Here is a 22,372-nt window from a genome sequence, read left to right on the forward strand (position 1 = left end):
ACAAAGTTCACAGGCAAAAAAATGATGGATCATTTTTTTAAGCTCCATTTCAAATGTTTTTCTACTGAAACAAAACATAAATTACAGTTTCTTTTTTCTCAAATAGGGATTTTAGTGCTACAACCAGCTATAACCTACGCATGGAAAAAATGTTTTAATGATTGCAAGAATCTTTGATAACTATTCTGTTAAATACTAATTAAATATCAGTGAAGGTGGCCTGAGTAAGTTAAAATGAATTATTAGGTTTGAAAAATATACAAATATACATGTCTTCTTCCATGTTGTACTTTTACATATCTGCTGCTGTGAAAACACTGCAATTTCATCTTTACTGTCTCTGATTAAGGACATCTATGCCAGCGATACCTCTACAGCCTTCATTAAATTATAGTCAGAGTATTCCAGATCTCTCATCTTCTAAGTTTATTGCACTTGGTCAAGTTTGCAGTTGCAGTATGCAGCTTCCATGTTTTATGTATTGATACCTGGCTGTACTAAAACAATAGTGTATTTCATGTCAGGTGCAGCTCTAGCTATGTCCTTTGCTTCCAACTATCTTCCAGTAAAATGTATGAAATGTCATGATGTTTGATTATTTGATTGTAGATGCATGGCCAGTAAGGGTTGAAAAAAAGATCTGTTTTCCTTCCTTGTCTGCCTCAGGATCCCATCCTACGCCGCTCTGGAATGTACACTGTAGGAATGGCTTACTGCGGTTCTGGGAACAACAAGGCCATTCGACGTCTGTTACATGTTGCCGTGAGTCTGAACTGTTTCACCCCATTTCAAACCCATTAAATTACCATTGTATTAGTTTGTTAAACAATGACCACTTCCTCTTTTTTCAAATTCAGTAAGATGTTAACATTTTACCAGGACACTTTGAATGTTTATGTATGTTGTTTAATGGGCTTGGTGGCCACATTGAAAGGACTAAACTTCAGAGCTGTGGACCGCATGTTCTCCTGTGGGTGGCATTGTAGTCACACACAAAGAAAGACATGGTGTGTTAATGGACTTAATACAGCAATAGTGTGAGCTCTGATTGAGGAGTATTTTTCATGGTTAATTTCACCCTTTAATGAGTTCCTTTGTCAGTAACTGTCTATTAACTGTTCCGCCTATTTTGGGTTAGGTGAGTGACGTGAATGATGATGTGAGAAGAGCCGCTGTTGAGTCCATTGGCTTTATCTTGTTCAGGTAAGAACAAAGTCTGATTTCAGCCCATTACACCACATAGTTTCTCAAGCTTCATATGTGGCTGTTCTTTTTGGCTTTTGAAGGTCACCATTGATAGAATTGCATTGATCCGTCTTTCAAAATAGTTTTTTTTTTAATTTGAATAATTTAGTGCATGATGTACCTATATTGCAAGAAACAAGAAAATGCCATCATGTCACACATCTAGTTTGAGTGATGATGCAGGTTTTTATGAATTATCTTTCACAATTTCATGTTAGAGGTAATGCCAGGTCCCACCCCATGACCTTCATTAACAAGCCCTTCGGTTATCTTACATTTGTCCTTTGCTCGCCTTTTGTCATACCCACTTTTAAGGCACCAACATACAGAGGCAAAGAACTGAGGGTAAAATTTATGCTGAGTCAGGTCTGAGTTTTCCAGTGTTTCTTATCAATGTCAGATAGATTTAAATGTAATGGCCCAATTCAACATTCAGGTATCTCGCTCCTTTGGACGGGATGGAATGAAAGAGCACATTTTTTTTGGAAAAATCTAACAAATAAAAAAACATATTCATCTTTTTGTATGTCAGGTGATAGTTCTATTAGGTGATTATGTTCATACTAACAAAATTAAGGCTCAAAGCAAAAAGACATGGGATGAAAACAAAATATCGACAAATCATTTGAAAATGAAATTTTACAGTAATAAAAAATCCTAAATGATAAGACAGACCAAAGACCACTCACATTTCAATGGATTTTTATATGCTGGAAGTAGTAGCACTTTTTGAACAAGTTTCAGTTTTACCGTTTAGTTTTATTTTGTATCCGGACCAATGTTGCCACAGGTTGAATTTACAGTTTCGAACAAAACCAACACCTGCATTTATACCTGAATATTTCATTTATGGTTTAACACTTTAGATGTCAGCCCATGACATTTTCCCCAATGGTTTATATTGAGGAGCCAAAATAAATTATGGCTTGAATCTCATGTCCAAAAAGGATGTTTCCTTCAATGACAAATTTAAAATCCTTGTTTACAGAAACTTGAATAACTCAAATATTGTTCAGGTATTTCAATAAATCCTATAGGTAGTGGTTATATCTAATGTCAATTTTGGAAAAAGCTGAATTTATCTCCAAAGGCGTATATGTTTCAATGCCAGAGAAAATATACTTTAGATCTGAGTGTAGACTCTTTTCAGGTCAAGTGATAAATGCTTATCTTTGCATGTGAAGGATTATATTAACCAGTTTTCTGCTGTTAACTGAGTCCAAGTCTTTCCTGTTCGGCCACTGTATCGACTGTTAGGTATTAGCGACAATTCACCCTGCTCCTTCCCAAATGCTACAGAGAAATTATATAGGGGGGGACCCCCCTCGCTTTGTATCATTGCTTTGTTCAACCTTTCACCTACAGGGGTTATTGTTAGAGTATGTTTCGTTAAGTCTTGTTAGTCTTTGCCATGCTTCCTGACAACAAGAATCCAGTGCTCTTGCAGTAGCCTTTTCAGGTTCCCTTTAAGGCAGAATTGTACTGTAATGCATCAAGAAGAGTTCTAATATATAGTAAAGAACTGAAGCCTATTTTTTCAGTGTTGCTTTGGTGTCTCTATCTGTAGAGGGAGCTGTATTGGCACCAGTTAACATTTTCAAAAAAACGTCCTATCAACTGCTTTGGCATGTACCTCCTGAAATTTCATTGTATATTTGTTTGTCCCTCTTCCAATGGCTCTCTCTGCAAAACAAAAATGAAAAGCAATGGCAACAATAATATTTTGAAAACAATTGATGGTGTAAACAAAGCTTACCTTATTGTTCGAGGCAGACCTTAAATCAGCTGAGTGTTAATTAAAAGGCATGAGCATATTTGTTAGTCAGCTAATACTGTGCCATGAAGTGTGAATGCCCCTGTGCTGGTAACATCATTTGTGGCTAGTCCTAACCATAGTCATTAATTGTAAAGGAAAATCAATTAAGGTAATTTGCACTTACACACACAGAACAAGTGTTTAATTGAACACATGAAACTTTCCATTAAATCTTGTTTCTACACATTCATAAGTCCTTTATTTCAAAACATTTTGAACATTTCAAATCATCTGTATGTAACTCGTATGAAAGCAAGTTCCAAAGAATCTACAAATACAATGCACACAAGTGCAGTGCATGACATGTTGATTTGCAGAGGTTTGCAGATGGCGAATTGCAACTTTCCTGATAAATATGTTCTTAGTTTTGCTTCTGCATTTAGATTGGAAAGGTTTTGCTTCAGCTACTAGAAACACATTTTTAATAAAAAAATAAAAATCAAAAAAATAAAAACCCAAACAAAAAAACAGGCTGCATTGAATTTTTATGAGCTGTACTTATCATTCTGTCTTCTCAGCTTAAGGTACGTCTCTTTTTAATTCTTCTTTTGAATTTTTATCCATCACAAGAATTCTTTTGTCAGAGATAAATCCACTTCTAGCTGTTCCCAACTTTGCATCTTTCTTTAGTAGCTCTATAAACGACTTGCATGTTCTTCCTGATTCCCACCTTCATTTTCAGTAAAGAGCAATGTGTCTAACACAACACCGCTAGATGACTGAATAGATGTCTGCTGGCACCTCTGTGGACTATGGTAGCTCACTGCTCCGATACCCTTCCTCATGCCCCTTTTCATGAAGAGTTTCGAGTTTTCTTTCATGGAAGCTCGAAATGAGATTCTTGCCAGTGTCCGGTCAGCATTTGGCAGTCTGCAGTTCACTGCTGGCCCTTGACTCGAACAGTTCTTGTAATTACAAGTGATGTATCGCGTGAAGGCTTGTCGGAAAGTCTTGTTGAACAGGGTATAAACCAAAGGGTTGATGCCTGATGACACGTAACCCACCCAAACAAAAATTTCCATGAGTCTGGAGATGATGTTTACATCACAGCTGGTGCATAGGACTGATGTGATATTAGTGACAAAAAAAGGACACCACATGACCACGAATAGGAGGAAGACAATCCCCAGCACCTTTGAGGCACGTTGCTCATTGCTCAGAGTCTGCATGGACTTCTTACCCATTGTTGACATTCTCCGGAAGGGCATTTCATTCCCTGTGGGAAAGTTGGCTGTCCCTAGATTTGATTGTCCTTGCATTCTGGAAAATCTGCTGTCTGGCATATTAGGCTGGTCAGGGTGAGATTCTGCTACAGACTGTTCCCTCTGAAAAACTGTGGCGATTGTTGGATAGCTGAAGCGCTGAATCACCTTTGACTTGAGCAAATATACCTTTTTGCGCAACACCTGAACAGTAAGAAGATAGATGATCATCATTATGGCCAAAGGAATGAAGAATGCTGCCATTGAGCCAAACATGATGAAGTCCCGAAAGGTGTCTGTTTTTAACAGGCAAGTGTGATTGCTGTTGAAGGTGATATTGTTGTAAGGACTGTAGTTCTGGAGCCCCTTGATTGGAATAGGAATTGCTATACCTGGAAAATGAAGAGAAACTTAGTATTAGTATTTGATAGCATGATATATGCTATATATATATATATATATATATATATATATATATATATATATATATATATATATATATATGTATGACAATGATAAATTCTCAAATTAAGTATTGGATTTAAATAGCATTGATCAAATATAAGCTCTTTGGGATGTTATTGTTTTGGGAGTAATGGGCAGAGGTCAGATTGTTACATCTATGTCCTTTTAAATCAGTTAAAAGTAGAGCTGTTGAGAAACACTCAGATGGTGTTTTACCATTTGAGCAGAGAGCTGAAATCTTTAGCCAATATTGGGAAATAAAACTGAATACTAATTTTAGCAGTTGCAGTGATTATTTGAGCATGAGAATTCTTTGACCAGTATAGCCTAGTCAAGCTGAAAAATTGCAATGCTGAAATTCTGAACACAGCACTTTTCACTGTATAACTTGTGCATTTATCTTACAAGTCTTTTATTTAATTTTTGTTGCTAAATGTTTGTGTAATTGGCTATAAGCGTGATTCATCACCTAGAAGACACAGCAGTTTAGTGGATTTTCATTTTTTTCAGTGTCTAATTCTCTCTCAAATTGACATTTACTTCCTAAAATTCAAAAAGTCCAAAATCCGACAGATTCCTATTCTGGTTGTTATTAAGTTCTTATATGCAGGGCTGTAAGATGAGTTTTTATATTCAATACACTGGCAGTATGATGATGTTTGCAAACATATTGCTACATGATTAAACCCAAACAGAGGGCTGAAGCTGAATAGGAGTTTCTTCCATGTGGCTTCGATCACATTTGCATACACAGCCTTGGGAGACTCAGGAATCCTCACATGTAGCTTGAGTTTTTGGATCTCAAAACATCTAAGAACCATTTTGTACCTTAAGCTTATCTGCCATTGGTTAAAGTACATTCCTCTTAAACTATGGCTGGACATTGTGCAACATAGATTTCAGAATCTGTGACTAGCCTGCTGTGCATCATCATGTCATTTTTTTCTTCAGATCAAACCACTCTTTCTTCCTCAGTTTAATTCTTGCTGATGTTTTGGTTAATGTAATGTAAGTCAAGTGCTAGAATTGGGAAATGAAATGCTTCGGTTGAGCGTTCATTGATTTACGTATTTAAGAAAGTGGCACAAAAGTGCCAGCACTTAACATTTTGATGCTAGCTCTTATACTAGTCCACAAGTTAATACCTACATTGGCTACAATGTGGTGCTTTGTAGAATGGAAACATATCAATGCTAACTGTGAGAACATGTCACAATACACATTATAGAAGGAAATGTAGTCAATTATGTATCTTCTATATGATACCATATGCTATGATATCTCCAATGGACCATGTGCCAGGAAATAAATGTGACTCCTGGTTGTCTACATTAAACTTAAAACATATGTTCTATCTGAAAGTCTGAACTTTGAGTCATATTTAGAGATAATGTGAATTTATATGCTTACAAATAGATATAAGCCACACCAGTGCTATCTTGACCATTGCTTTGGCTCTGGATTTGTTCTGGCTGTGCTGGATTGGCTTCTTGATGGCAATGTAACGGTCCAGTGAAATGGCGCAAAGGTGGATAATGGATGCAGTAGAAAACAGTACATCAAGGAACAGCCAAATAGGGCAGAGGAAGTCAGGAAGAGGCCAGCCAGAATCTAAAGGGATAAGGAGAAGACACGTATTAAGTCTGGCAGTTCATACTGGTATTGTAGTTTTTGGATTCTAAAATAATAGTTTGTCAATCAACTGTGGTGCTCATACAATTGCCTAATCATTTGTGATGTATCACTATATATCCTGTCTCGTTGTACCTTTTTAAAATTATCCTCGTCCTCTACAATACCAATTGTGAATATTTGATGTAGCACTGAAAGCTGTTTGTTTATCTGTGCCAGGATTTGCTGTACTGGAAAAAATATGCTTTGCTGAGTGTTTATGGAACTGAAAGCTCTTTTTGTAGATGTGCTGGATGCCATGCTCAGCGATAATGTTTGTTTTGAGTTCCAAGTTTCGAACTGGCAAGTTGAAGGTTTATTCCGGCAACCATTAACGTTACAAAACACTGGGCAAAATCTTCTTTTGTAAATCTACCCTTTGTTTCTTTGTTTATACTGCTTTCTTCCAGTATTTGACTGAATGTTTTAATCATATTGTAGATTTTATTTCATCCGAAAGTCTTTATTTATTGACAACAATGAATGATCTTAAAGCAATCCGCCTCTTTAAAGAATTAAGTCACAATCAGAAGTCAAAAAAACAATAATTGTTTCAATGAAGTGCTGTTAATATTTGCAATAGATACATGAGTTTTTAATATCACTCTAACAATTCTTTTGTGAATGTGTCAATATGCAGTAAATTTAAGGGCATAACAGATTGCATATATACACAGCTCACATCTGAAAAACCAAAAAAAAATCTCGCCTCTGTGGCTTCAGCTCATCTGCTGAGCAGATGTGTAAAAAGTATGGTGGCTTCAACAGGCGTAAATACAGACTAGTTGAATTCACTACTTTTCAAATATTCATTAAATATTTTTTTACTTTGGTTACCCAAGGTGTATATAATGCCTTGTGGATTTCCTTTTTTAACATTTACTGAGGACAGTTTCTAAGAACAGACGGACATAGACTTTCTTCTTGGTAATGGCAAAGTTGTCCTACCCGGAGTGTTGCCAAAACTTGTAATGTGAATTTCTTACTATGATGCCAGGGTTGATTGTAAGCGATTAATGCCTCAACTGATGGGTTATTCTACATTCACAAAATAAGCTTGCCCCCACCAGCCGTTCACATAACACCTGAATGTGTTGTGTCCCTGCTGGGTTCTTATTATATTTAGATATCAGCCGCAATAGCGGTTCTATTTTGTCATATATATATATATATATATATATATATACACACACACACACACACCAAATAATAGTTCTTTTTTGGTCTTGAGATGTGCCATATTTGAGAGATGGGTTCAAATAATATCATAATATCAAATAATACATCATAAAAGTACTGCAGTTTTAAAGCTAGGATTCTTTGTCAGTCTGGGTATATTTTACATAAGTCTTATCAATATTGTTACACCCCCCATTATGAGAAGTTAAGTTTTATCAGAAGAAGTAGAATGTTTGATATTCTGTGTGAATATAGTGATACAAATACAATCATGTCATTCAAGAAATTTGAACTTCCAGTGCCACCTGTATGCATGTTGGTATGCTTGTTCTTTTCCTTCCATTTCCATTGTCTGTCTCTATAGACAATCCTGATATTACTCTTGAGCATAAAATGTATTCAAATTTTTTGGTAATTGTCCTCTGAAAGGGCTTTAATGAGTTTGTCTGGTCCCTGAGCACCACACACCATAAGTTATAAAGTACTGCCTACTGTCTTTTTTTTTTCCCCCTTCTCAGACAATAAAAATTTTCTTAGTTAAGGCCCCATGTCAAACTTACTGTAGAGAACTGTGATAAGGGCAATGGGCATCACCAGGAGTCCCACAAGTAGATCAGCCACAGCAAGTGACATCAGGAAATAGTTGGTGGCATTTTGCAGCTTTTTTTCAAGTGATACCGCAAGGATGACCAAGATGTTACCTCCGATAGTTGGGATGATCACCATGACCATAAGCAGGGCAGCCCATTTCAGGGGAACCTCAGATGCTTCGGGTAGTGAGCTGTTAGCCTCAATTGGAGCCGCAACGGGCTGGGACATTGTGCTGCAGATATGACAGCAAGCCGTAGTGTGGGTCTGGGCTCTGATCTTTCTGGTTTAGCAGACTCTGTCAGCATGATCACTGGGTCCCATAGGCAAAGGCAAAGGTTGAGGTGAGACCGTTCAGGGTCACTGCACAGATTACCACATACCAGTATGCAGAATATAAACCAAATGGCTTAACTGTCAAGATCCACTGCTTGGAATAGAGAGATAATTGTACAAAGTGAAACAGGTCCAGAAAGTATTAACTCCGTTGTTGGGAATAGTCCATACTCAGTCAGCGTCTTCACAGCAAGCGGGGGGTCCTTATTTCCCAGGTATATGATTCTCTTGTCTCCTCTGCATCCACCAAACAAACAAGTCTGTCAAAAGAGCAGCCATGCCTTATCTTTCTGGATCATCTTGTAATAATGACAGAAAGCTAATGATGACAAATGAAGGGATCCTTCCTGTGTGGTGACCATTGTTTTTTTCACACAATAGAGAAGTTTACATTTTTAAATGGTAAAACAGGTTTAAAACAATTAAACTGAGGCATAAAAGTTTAAATATGCCTTTTCAAGATCTTAAGATCCAAGAAATATCTTCATAATTTTATCTAAATCCTAAAAAGGATTAGTAAATTATGAATGATTTAACATTAATTTCAAGAAATATTTAGGTTTAGATTTAAAAATATTTGGCTCAATGATATTAGGAGCAAAACATCAACAACTGTCTCTGACTCGCTAAACAATATTTAATTTTCCAGCTGGCAAAAAAAAAGAATAAACACATCACACCTTGAATTAATTTTTTTTTTTTTTTTTGTAATTAAAATAAAGTAAAAGTTTCTTACCTGCTCTTGTTTGTATTTTGAAATTCTTTGATGTATCAACTCTTGATGTATTTTTTCCAAAAAAGTATTTGTTGATGTTCACAAACTACAAATTACTGCTGGAAGGAGATTGAAGGTACAAGAAAAATATGCTTCAATCTTTGGGAATCTTTGTTATTTCACAACGCGCCCTGTCTCATCTTTATACGTCCACCTTTTCTTGTTCCCCAATAAGACCGACATGGCAGAGATTGCCCTCCCTCAGAGGCAAAAACTAAATCTGTCGTAAGTCCATAATGTGGCATGTGTTTTGCCTCCAAATGTTGGAGGAACCCCCAGTCTTGCTCCGCATCACCTGCCTTGATCTCAGGTCGGGACTCTCAGACGTTGTGGTTCCTCTTTCTCCAATTCCCAAATCTCCCTTTTTGTTCACAGCCTCTAAAACGCCTTGCACTCTTCTCTGCCTCGTTCAGTCTTCATCTCTCCTCCCTCCCCTCCGTCTTGCCTATGACTCAGGCTCTGCAAAACAGATGAATGTCTTTGTGCTGGCAATGTGCCAGTGGTTCTGGGAGGTAATTTCCTTCAACGCAGCCATCCCAGTGTTTAGATTTGCCACTTTCAGTTCTCTCTGTATTGTAAGTTTGTAGCAGTCTGGCGGCAGCAGTGACGGTGAAGTGCTTAAAAATGTATTTTTACCATTTTTTTTAACACACCTTCTACCGTGGCATAATTTCAGACTGATGAAAGTATTTTATATGCAATCCTATTATTTTTTTCCCTTTCAAGAATGCACATTAAATATAAAGACATTTTTACTTTTTTTTACCCCCAAATTCAGTTTTTTTTCATGAATTGTTTTTGCTGTATAGAGCAGATGCAATATTTGAAGATTCCTTTGACTTTTCTACTCTGTAGTAGGTAAATGGTTGATGATTCTTCTTTTTGAAAATTAAATATAACAAGTACAGCCATAAAACCTGTGCTTGCACCTGCAGCTCCTTAGACATGGATGTCATTTTGTGTACTATTGTTCTCATTAAAATATTATTTTAGAGATATTTGGCCGATTTATATCCGTGAATAAGTTAAGCAAAGCTTAAGCATCTTATCAAATGGACATATTTTGACTGACAAGACTTTTGAGCTTTGTTCAGACTAGAGGAGTCCTACCCGGGTAGAACAGTATTCAATATATTGATTTGCAGAATCAAAACACACACACATATATCTTTATTTTTATATATATATTTATATATATGAAATATTTTATGAAAATCATGCTCTGCCTTCCTGGTGCTCTAGAGTCCCAGAGAGGCAAAATTTTAATTAAAGTATCATTTGTGTGCCAAGGTGCCATGTCAAATAATCCTCACCACTAAGATACTGATCTACATTAAAATCACATCATTAGCTTTTCAATGACTTATTTATATTTAATCTATGAAATGGTTATCATAGAGTTAACCGGTAGTATTCTCAAATATCAAAAGTCACGTAATTATTGTGCCATTCAAAGTGATCATATTTTGACATGGAATTAATTTGGTATCTACTTTATGATGAAGTCAGACATATATATTGAATCACTTAATTGTTTTGTTAATCAATTTTGCAACTAAACCAAAACTAGGTCCATTAAATGAAGGATATATCAAGTTTATGAAAAATTGGGTTATATTTAGCTCTACTCTTGTTTGTTTGTTTGTTTTCCCCCAGAACAATAGCAGTTATTGTAGTTCGAAATACTGTTGTCTCCACAGTGACTGACTTTGTTGTCAGTGTCAGTTGTCCAATAAGTCACTTTTATTTATGTTATTGAAATCACTAACTTGGCTCAGGAACGTAAGAATGTTGCCTCCATCCAAAAAGGGATTGTCAGGCATCATTGGAGCACCAGAGTAGTATACTTCATCCTGATTGGTAAATATGAGAGTGGATTGAGTGCTCACATTGAGCTCCTTTTTAGAGCTTGTTAAATCCTCCTGTGTGGATGAACTTAGCTGCTTATTCCAAATCATTCATATGAGATTATAGTCAAAGACATTAAACAAAACGTAAGTAAGCTCTTTATACTTACTTGTATGTTCCTGTTTTAGTAAATGTCCATACCCAGAACAGATCTGAAACCATAAAATGTGAAAAAAAACGATTTTTGTGATATGCAGAGCGAGCATACACGTACACACACACACACACACCAACTGCCTCCCAAGTCTGAACATTTTAAAACAGTTCTCTTGGAACAGGATTTGAAGTGTCTTCAGACCTTCAGTACGGTGTATGAGCAATGTGGAAACTCGATGCACAGAACACATTTAGCAGCTTCACTCTCATTTACTTTTTATATCAATATTCATATATGCTTCATTTTTTGTCATTGCTGCATTTAAATAAATTCTTTCAATTATCATCCTGATATAAATGTACTTTTTAAATGTAAAACATTTTTCTCCTCACAACTTGTGTTATGCCGTTAATGTTGATGAATGTTTTTGTATTGGCTCTTATTTGTTGTTTGTTTAAAGGACCCCCGAGCAATGCCCCAGTGTGGTATCCCTTTTGTCAGAGAGCTACAACCCTCACGTGCGCTGTGGGGCAGCCATGGCTCTTGGTATCTGTTGTGCTGGGACAGGCAACAAGGTGAGTTTGTTGATTTTTAGTCCAGAAGCAAACTTTAGACTTTAAATAGCAGCATTCTCATTTGCCCCTATCTTTGTTATTTAAAACTGAGATGATGTCTGCCGATAACCTGTCAGATCACTTTTCAAATAATTCAGTTTTAATTTACAACACCCTCACAATGTCACGGATTGCCAAAAAGGGGAGCTCACTATTGTAGATAAGACCGTCCTTATCTCATTAGCTGAAGCAAAGGAAGACCTTTGCTGTTTTTGGCTTGTAATTAGCTCTGCCTCATGCCATCTAATGTACTAAAACATTACTCGGATGAAACGTCATCTTAAATCATAGCAAGAATAGGCGTTGTACGGGGATTAATGCTCTCAAGGTACAATGCAAAAAACAGTAGACAAAAAATGGCAAAAAAATGTTTCCATCATAATTGAAACACTGACCTTTCTGTCTACATTTCATTGACTTCTCTCTTTTTACATCATTAGATTGTAGGATTATGTATACTGCACAGAAGGATCTTCTTAAAGTGACCAATGAGTAGGTTATTAATCAAACCCATCTCATGGAGATAAACACTAGAGGTTAACATATAAACCACTGAGAACATTTTGATATGGTTTTAGCTACATAGTCAAAACCAAGTATCTGAATATTAGGAAGCCCCTTGCTCTGTTCTGTATGAATTATCCTTGTCCTATTGAATAAACATTAGTTTAAAGCCAGTACAACACAAAAGTGAATCTTGTTTTCAAATAAAGATACATATTTTTTCTGGTATAAATTTAGTTGATACCACTTAATAATGGTATTAACATCTTATCGGAAATGGTAAATGTAGTAAATGGGTGGTTCCAAGGTCAAAACAGAAAGTAAAAAGAATGACACAAGCTAAAGGTTTGTAATATCTAACCCTAAAAGCCACACCTGATGAATGTAGGCTTATTTTCAGTCACCCAGAAGATACTAAGCAAAGATGGTCCCACCTTCCCTTGTCAGATGAAACAATGTAATTCACAGAGCTGTGATTATGCTTTCCTGATGCTACAAAATCCTCACCTGCTTTTGAACCTCAGCTGCTTCAAAGCAAGGTCAATATCACGCCAGCATTTGATTGAAGGCTCTTTGTGCATTATCTGTGATCAAAGCATTAACTAAGCGGCTACTTTATTTTTTTTACAGTTAGTTAAATTTGTACAGAGGGTCAGCACAAATTGCCCACAAATTGTGGGAAGTTTTCTGGAGATTTGCTGATGAAATATTCCAAATTGGCAGAAAGTCATCAGACTGTACCCTGTCATCATATCTGGAGTCATTTAATTCTGAAGAGGACACTAAGGAAGACAGAAGCTGGGGTTGCTGCCAGTTCTAGAACTGTCTAACTATGTGGGCTGATAAGTCTCAGGTGGTATAGCCCAAGCTGGAACATGGATCATTACTTCTGTTGCTTTGTAGTACCAACTGTATTCTTTTACAAGGGAATATCTTATCTGCTTATTCAGATAAATTGTCAAAACAAAATTCCAAACTAGACTAAAATCCTGTTTAAAATCTAGCATTAAATATCTTGATTTCCCCTTTTTATTGTAAATTAGCAAGCCTTTAAGCAACTGAAGCAAATGTATCAATTCCTTCAGCTTCTTGCATTCTTGGAGGTCTAAATCAGTCTCTCTATCAGCTTCTCTGTCCAATATTTAAAATTACAGTAGGATATATGCATCATTAGTTTTCACACTGACAATGAAGAATGAGTCCTTTAGTGATATGCTTTATTTCAATACCAATCCTATGCAAACACCATTAGTAACTCAGACCTTAAGACTGGGTCAGGTTCCATTACAAAACAGCTGCAGTAACTCCGTTTTTTTTTTTTTTTTTTTTTTTTTTTTTTTTGTGAATGTCAAGCCTTTTAGGAGAAAGTACTGATGGTTCACCAGTATAAGAACATTTCCTTACTTCAACTCAAGCACTGTCTTAATATCTCAAAGCTAAAGCAAGAAAATTAGTAAAATCCATTTTGACAATATCTCCGTTTTTGCTGATGTTTTGGTGTTTTGCGCTTTTTGCCCCAAGCCAAAAAGGACCCCGTGTATGCATGGGTTTCCTCTGGGTTCCCCGGTTGCATGCCCTCGTTCTAAAACATGCAGAATGTCAATTGGAAAATTGCCCGGATATGCTAATGAAAGAGTGATCTCTATGTGGCCCTGCAACTGACAGGCAAACAGTCTAGGATGTGTCTGACCTCTCACCCAATGACAGCTCGATGGGCTCCAGCATCCCTGTGACCCTAACTGCAGGACAAGTGGTAGATAATGAAGAGTTAAAATAAATAACTACATAAAAATAATAGATGAATAAATCATAAGTATGGATATTTGTTTGCTTAATTTGGGTGAGATCAAGAGCACAAAGAAACATGCTGCTCAATCTTACTCCAATCATTTTACAATGTTTCAACAGCCCTCTTAGCCACAGGGCTGTTATAAAGTCCAGATTTCTTGTTTTTGCTTTTTTGTCAGATTGTTTTTAGACTTATAAACAGATATCAAAGAAAACAAGAGTAAATATTATAATCTGTTCTTTAATTATTCATTTATGCAGGAAAAAACTATCCAAAAATAACTTGGCCCTATATGGTAAAGTAATTAGTAAAAAACACCATCACATTGGCCAGTAAACATCTTCATGATCTCCAAGACCTCCAAAAAATATTCTGTGGATTGACAAGACAAATGTAGAACCTTTTTGAATGTGTGCATACTGTTACATCTGCTGTAAAGGTAACACAGCTTTTCAGCAAAAGAAAATCGTATTGACAGTCAAACAGGCTGGTAATTTAATAGTCTTTGGCTGTTTTACTGCTTCAGGACCTGGATGACTTGCTGTAATCAATGGAAACATGAATTTTGCTCTACTAGAGAATGGAGAATCTCCGGCCATTAGTTTGTGATCTTTAGCTCAAGCGTACTTGAGTTATGCAGCAGAACAATGAACCAAAACACAACAGCAAGACAACCCCTGGATGCCCCCCCCCAAAAAAAATTAAGGTTACAAAGTGGCCTTGTAAGGACTTCAATCTGATTGAAATGCTTTGCCATGACCTCAAACAGGCTGTTTCTACTCAAAAAAAAACCTCAATGTGGCTAAATTAAAACAATTCTGTGAAAAGGAGTTGGCCAAAATTCCCCAACATCAATGTGAACGACTCATTGCCAGTTACTTCTAACGCTTGATCGCAGTTGTTGTCGCCGAGGACTGAACAACCAGTAATTAGGTTTAGGGGGCAATTACTTTTTCACATACGGCCAGGTTGGTATGGAGAACTTTTTTCCCTCCATAAATGAAATTATCATTTTAAAACTACCCTACCCCTCTGGTATTGAAAATGTGCTCGATCCAAAACAATCTTATGTGTGACAAAAAAGCAAAAACAAGATATTTGTAAATCTGCAAATACTCTTCAAGTACTTTTAAGAGAGATCATAGTTTTCTCACGAAGTCTAGTTTGTTTTCATAAGTTTCACTTCATTCTCTATTTCATGAATACTAAAACAGAACTATTGTAAAGATTAAAAGAGACTAGTTTTGCATGTCCTGCTCTAAACATCGATTAGAATATGTGCCAATCTACTCTGCTTATTGAGCCTTACAGTAATACCCTCAATTTAACCCCTGTTTTCAAAACAGGATGTGGTGGGGGGCATTTTTACATGTTGATGAATCTATACAGTACATGGTTGTCTTGGCTAGCTATACCAAAGGGCACTGACAAGACATGGTGTATATTACCTGAGCCGTTCATTTCTTCTTCGCTGCCACTTTCCTGCTGGTTTTCAGTGTGCATTACAGCCACTGATGGTCAGCAAGAACAGTAGAAAGGGCAGATATTCTAGCGGGGGTGAGAGGTGGCTCTTCCTCTCTTCAATCAGTGATGATTGAAGATAATAAGGAAAGTGGACCGTGTCACAACTGTTATCTGGTTGCTCAGGACAACTGAGTATGAATGGCTTTAACTTCATTTGTATGGTCTGGTTTCCTTGTTAATAATTGTCTTTCCTGAGCCCAAACGTCCTCTTGTCGCAGAAATTCCAGTTTAAAATGGCAAATATAAAACATGTTTAATGTTATAAACCATCACTTTGTCTGTTTTTTTTAAAACTGTGCAACAGCTCAACACTTGTTACATAGTTATTTATACCAACCAATTCTATGATCTTTAGACCTATTGTTTAACTTGGCAGACTGTATCACAAGTAAGGGTCTGACTACTCGCTCTGGTAGTTATCTTCTACTATTGCAATTGTGACGAAACCTCCAGTTGCTCCTGATTTTCTTAATGGGAAAAAGAGAACTTTTCATTTTGAATAGTCTGATTTTGCAAATATTTGTGGATGTGCCTCTGTTGTAAATGCAATTTGCATTGTCAAGACCAGCGTTTTGTACCTAGTTAATCATTGCTTGTACTCATAATTCAAATATTGCAGAGTTATCAATATTGCCTGTTTCCCTCTAGGAGGCCATCAATTTGCTGGAGCCAATGACGAATGACCCAGTCAATTATGTAAGACAGGGTGCACTTATAGCATCTGCCCTCATCATGATCCAGCAAACTGAAGTGACCTGCCCTAAGGTATGTTAAAAGTATTTGACTTTCGATGGAAATTAAAAGTTTTTTAAAAATGGACCAAGTTTTGTTTCGCTCAGATTCTTAGTAAACCTAATGACCTATAAAGGTTTTCACTCACATGTAACGTATCTTTGGGATTCTTGACATTCTCTATTTGATTATAATATCCCGCTGGCAAGCAAATAAATAGATACCGCCACAAATACAGTGGACATCAAGTGATAGATCATCTTGCTTGCATCCTGCTTTGCGTTTAAACTTCTTAAAGAACATGACCCTGACCACCAACAGTACAGACTATTATGTTATGTGAATTAAGATGAGGACAAAGAATGGGGTGACTTCAAAAGCCTTTTATTTCTAAACACAGAGGGAGTTATGGAAAACTTGAATATGACGTGTCCAAATCCAGCATACACAGGCAGTATCTCAGTATCTTGGAATACATCATATTGTGTCACTGTTCATAAATCCCTGACACATTTTCAGAAACTCCTCATCTGTGCAGTGCTAGACTTTGGGCCTCAGTTGGTGTGCAGAAGTGTACAAGGGCTTTTTTTAAACAGTGGAATGTTAGAAGGTATTACATCCATGACTGTTTATTTTAAAGTTCCAGTCTTTGTAACCACCAGCTCTCCTTCAAAGTCATAAATATCAGCCTTTGGCCTCTAATTTTGTGATTGCTGAATTGGCCACCAACTAACTACCCTCAGGAAATGCCCTTTACAACTAACTACACAACAAAATCAGGTTTTAGCAATGTGGTATTGTAATAATGGGGGTATTTGATGACTTATTTGAAAAATGTATTACGTTCAATTCAAAACCTATGCTTTCTCTTCTTTTTGACAGAAATAACAGACTGCAATGCAGTCACACTTAATTTTTAAAGTTTTTGTTACTTTACAATATTTATACAATAATCTCCAGCCACACTGATGGGTTTATTCAACAAACATTCCCTCTTCTTGAAACCCTAGGTTAACCAATTCAGACAGCTTTATGCAAAAGTGATCAACGACAAGCATGATGATGTTATGGCCAAATTCGGCGCCATTTTGGCCCAGGGAATTCTGGATGCAGGTCAGTATAAACTACCTTTTCAATTCCTACTTGTAGAATGGCCTTTTCATTTGAATTACAACAATGTGATCGATTCAAATCTTCCCAAATATTGCTGAAGACATGATTGATCTGGAGTTTTTTAACCTTTGTGCCTGATTTCAGCCTCTCAACAAATTCAAAAGACATCAAGTTATTAAAATGAAGAAAAATACATTCCGGCTTTGTTTGTTTTAGCTTTTGCATGTCTTTATGCTCGTGCAAACACAAAGTAACCCTCTACGGTTGACCACCCGGGCTCTGTGTCTCTGGAACAGATCACGTTAAGGTGCATTAGCGCCTGGCAGTTCTAGCTCAGCTCTGCTCTCAGCCATATGGCCTTTTGCTGTCCCTCGGGTGATTGCTATTTGTGTTCCTGTGAGAGTGTTTGTGTACACAGCCTGTGTGTGTGTTTGTTTTCCTAGCTACATGCTCAAATACATGGAGAGCACGCCCATATGCATGTGTATACCAAAAACTGTAAATGCAAGCTGGACCAGACACAATTTTTTTTGCCATGAACATGCCTGCTTTTTACACATTGTTGCTTTAAGTACACTATTAGGAGTTGCAGTTTGCTTAATGTGAAGTCAGCGTCAAGTATTTGCAACATTTTTCAAATTATTTTACGTTACCCTATTTCCACATCAATATGATTGCATCAGTGGCCTACTCTCAGAGTGATCTAATAAAAAAGACGTAAAGAGTCTCAGTGTTTAAACAAGAAAACATTAAAGTTTCAGGACAGGCCTTTATTATCTAATTATCCAGATCAATAAATGTTTTTGATGAAAGAAGAAAAAAAAATTTGAAGAGACAATTCAGGAATTTCACTGTCGTGCCCTTTTTAGCCCTTCAAAAACGGAATCCCTCATTTTGTCTTGAAAATATAACATTTTTTTAATGCGAACAGGTTTGTGAACTTTAATGAAGTTCACAACACTCAAGAAAATCCCAGCACACTGGTTTTATTTTTTTTTCCTTTCGTAGCTTGCTCTTTTTTCGAGGACAGTTTCGTCTGGGGGGCTTACTGTTTAAACACGTCCAGGCAGGAAACGCACCACTCCTCTTAAAATGTCAGACATGCTTAAGTTTGTACAGTGGAAATGTTTCAGTATTCTGTTTCTTCTCAAGGAATAGGACATTTTTGAGGTGCAGGGGTAATTGTATTTAATTTGACAGGCGGGGGTGATTAGTGCTCAGTTTCATGATCACTGGTGCTCATTACCAGGGAAATGTCAGTATCTGTTTCCCTCTTTCCCTCTATCTCACCTTAATGTTTAGTGCTGGTTTACAGACTTTCCCCCACCATTTGATTGAATCCATTAACTACACTTAATTATTGGTTTCTTTTTCAGTCTCTTGAAACATACCAAGCACTTCCACAGTTTCTGGTCTTGTGTCTTGTAAAGCTGACACAACCAGCACGCTGATTGTTGACACAAGTCACACACCTTTGAGCAAACCGTGCTATTCTTAAGGACACTTCTCTTAATCCTCCAATGAAAATTGACTCAACAGACTTGAGAACAGCAAGAACAGTGGTTGGGGAACTTACTCATCAAGCACTCTTAACCTCTTCCCCAGTTTTTAAGAGACTCTTAAGGACCCATTTATGGTGCAGCAAGCGGCCTGCTTTTTGTATTCTGGCTAGCCTTCAGTGGGACTGGAATGGTTTCAAAACTGGTTCAGATGTCAGGCTATTGTCCTCTGAATAAATCACTTTAGTGACCTCTAAAAAATCGGGTTCAGAACTAGACAATAGTTGATGTTATCCTGTATTGTCTAGATTGATTTCATTATGAATTGTTACGACTACTCCCTAATCACTGGCTCTTTTTAAAGATTTTTAAGATTAATCATTCCTATAAAATGACAGAGTCATCATGGTGACCTCCTATGTCCTTCCTCTCTTTGTCTTCATTTTTTCAGTTCTTACCCAATGTGAGTGTATATTCTGCTTTAAGGTGCACTTTGTTTTGCTCCAGTCACATGAAATTACCCAAGATGGTATCTGAAAGAGCGCAAACTTTCAGTCCAGCATTCTGTATATCTCTTAGGCAAGGTGGTTAGTTACACTTTCCAAATTGCTTTACCAGTTTTGAGTTTAATCAAAGTTCAACCCTTAAAATTTTCCCTAAGGTATATGTTCACACATGTTAAACACAAATACTATGCCAGTCTCTATAATCCATGTCACTCAGAGCAGAACTATTTCGGAAAAAGTGAGATGTTTGTTGTTGGTATTGTTTATGGTCTTAGTCTATAAAATAGATGATGACCTTGTGTACAAAACTGTTAGATATTGAGTAATTCTTCACCCCTCTAACACTGCTGTCTTGTCTTGTCCAGGTGGACGTAATGTGACCATCTCTCTGCAGTCCAGGACTGGTCACACCCACATGCCCTCCGTTGTGGGCCTGCTTGTTTTCACCCAGTTCTGGTTCTGGTTCCCCCTCTCACACTTCTTATCACTGGCCTTCACTCCCACAGCTATAATTGGCCTCAACAAAGACCTTAAGGTATTGGAGTGTTTCTGCAATTTGACAAATAATGTTTGTGTACTTTGACAAAATATAAGGTTTGGGTTTTTTTTTGTGTTTGTATGCTAGTTCATTTTCAAAAAACATTTTATGAAAAACATTAAAAGTTTGTCATTTGGGGAAGCTGGCTGTATCTGTGCATGCAACATTCACACATGCATAATCCTTTTTTATTATGCTTGTGATTCTAAAATGTTAAGTGTTTATGTTAAACATCAAAAAATAACCAAATACAAAGAACATTGAGCTTCCTTTTTTTGGTACATCATTTTTATTGTTTTTTCTTTCAATTCAACAACAATTTAGATTTCAAAATAATTGTATTTCAATAGCCTTGGGCCTGCTCTTTGAAACCTTTTTGTTTCCCTTTATCAAAAAAAGGTGATTTTTTTTTTGTTTCGATCTCAGCTGGGTTTACTGCATGTAATTAGTTGAGAATATTTTCTCAAAGAATTGTAAAACATTGTCTCATTTCTCTTAAAAGAAATCAGACTCGCCAGTCACAGCTCCGCATGACCAGAATATGAGACTGTAGTTTATCTCTTTATTAATCTAACAGCTATGTCAAGCTTTCTGTCCATAATGAAGTCTTGGTCCTTTTGGGACTGTTATTGACTTCAGCCACCTGTCAACTAATGCAAAGGGATCACAGTGAAGTATTCAGGTATTAAAGAAACATTAGATGAACATTATCCCATCTTTGCTACTTGATTCACCAGCACCTGTCTCTTAGGACATACATACTGATTGAACTGCATTGCGAGTCTCAAAAGACTGGTCGATGCACTGAAAGCCTGAAATTAAAATGCCGGGGATTTAGCAAAGATGGCAGGTGGAGTCTGATGGGAATTTTGCTGAGTCATGCTGAGGGTTTTCAGATACCGTTCAACGTCACAACTCAAGGGTTTACGCATTTAGGTTTTTTGCCTCCAGGAGAGTAATGTTTTGTCACTTACTCACGCTTTTTGACCGAAATACTATCTTTTTCTCTCACATTAACCATATTTTGCTTCTTAGACAAGCGTTAAGCCACTGAACCCCCTCCTTGTTAATTGTGCTGTAATATGGCAGTGAAACAAATGCATAATGAGATGATATAAAAGTATCCAGCAACCAAAGTCACTGCTGTAGGTCAGCTGTTTTGTCAATGCATTTAAAATTAACCATTTAGAGTATCATGTGTAGTTGTGGAAAAACATTATAGTGATTTGTTAGTCTAAACTGATGTCCAATTGATCAACTCTGATTCCCTAGGGGAATTTTCCTGATTCCCTTGCAAATAAGTCAGATAATTTGTAATTACCAACTACGAGTTTTGTGAGGCTCTCCAATAATCACCATTGCTTGTGAAGCCTTAACAAATGGCTATAACGTGTGACTATGACACCGAGATCTCAAACTGTAGCATTCATGGATTATATATTGGATCTTTTTTTTTTCACCCTTAGATGCCCAAAGTGCAGTACCGCTCCAACTGCAAACCATCTACCTTTGCCTACCCACCGGCTCTAGAGGTTCCTAAAGAGAAAGAGAAGGAGAAGGTGAGAGTTCAAGCATTACATAAGAGATCAGACGATCTTGTTTTCCTTCTTTCAAATTGTCATTTGAGGGAAGCTGACCTTGCATCATTGATATGTATTTAATTTCAAGCCCAAATCATCAGAAATTTTTCTTTTCAGTCAAGTTTATTGTTTTGTCATATCCTACCCTTGTTTTTTTTTGTTTTTTTTTTTTAAACAATCCTTAATGCATTTGTACTTGAAGAAGAAGCAGCATTTTTTGTGGTTACTTATTTTTTATTTCTTTTTAAGACATTTTTTAAATGTCTCTGATGTTTCTGCTCTGCTGTGGATTAAAAAAAAAACTGTTAATGTTTTTTTGGGGCAGGTATCTACTGCTGTTCTGTCCATCACAGCCAAGGCCAAGAAGAAGGAGAAGGAAAAGAAGGAAAAGGAGGAGGAGAAGATGGAAGTGGTGCGTAGCACCACCCAAACCCCCCGTCCCCTCTACAAATGATTGATGCAATTTATTTTTTCATTTTAAAATAATTTGGTAGCTAAAACGTGATCTGGCTTACACTGAAAAAGAATAGACTTAATTTTGTGATTCGCTTTTTCAGTGCCAAACACTGTAGCTAGGCAAAGAAAAGTTGTTAATTGTAAATTCATTGTAAATTTCCAAAATCCATCTGTGGTTTTCTGTTCTGTTAGTTCCCTGTTGTCCTTTTTCCCCCAAATTGTGAATGCGAAAGTA

At 36.8% G+C, this 22,372-nt stretch overlaps 2 protein-coding genes across 2 annotated transcripts in view; one reads left to right on the plus strand and one right to left on the minus strand.

Moving 5' to 3' along the window:
- The window catches only part of psmd1 (proteasome 26S subunit, non-ATPase 1), a 33,025-nt gene that overhangs the window by 5,823 nt on the left and 4,830 nt on the right, over positions 1 to 22,372 (plus strand). Inside the window, exons 15-22 of the mRNA XM_086161612.1 lie at positions 667 to 762; positions 1,139 to 1,203; positions 11,743 to 11,857; positions 16,362 to 16,478; positions 17,456 to 17,558; positions 19,929 to 20,098; positions 21,568 to 21,660; positions 22,007 to 22,093. Of these exons, the coding sequence (XP_086017738.1) occupies positions 667 to 762; positions 1,139 to 1,203; positions 11,743 to 11,857; positions 16,362 to 16,478; positions 17,456 to 17,558; positions 19,929 to 20,098; positions 21,568 to 21,660; positions 22,007 to 22,093 (846 nt within the window). The remainder of the gene's footprint in view (positions 1 to 666; positions 763 to 1,138; positions 1,204 to 11,742; positions 11,858 to 16,361; positions 16,479 to 17,455; positions 17,559 to 19,928; positions 20,099 to 21,567; positions 21,661 to 22,006; positions 22,094 to 22,372) is intronic.
- On the minus strand, positions 3,588 to 8,524 carry htr2b (5-hydroxytryptamine (serotonin) receptor 2B, G protein-coupled). The gene is made up of 3 exons (XM_086161613.1): positions 8,139 to 8,524; positions 6,139 to 6,339; positions 3,588 to 4,655 (listed from the first exon to the last, which is right to left on the minus strand). The coding sequence occupies exons 1-3, from the start codon at positions 8,395 to 8,397 to the stop codon at positions 3,697 to 3,699; spliced, it is 1,419 nt and encodes a 472-aa protein (XP_086017739.1). The 5' UTR covers positions 8,398 to 8,524; the 3' UTR covers positions 3,588 to 3,696.

This window comes from Fistularia commersonii, chromosome 16 (assembly GCF_037954325.1).
Source record: "Fistularia commersonii isolate RoL2024-O1a breed Wild chromosome 16, RoL_Fcom_v1.0, whole genome shotgun sequence".
In the NCBI taxonomy this organism is placed as follows: domain Eukaryota; kingdom Metazoa; phylum Chordata; class Actinopteri; order Syngnathiformes; family Fistulariidae; genus Fistularia; species Fistularia commersonii.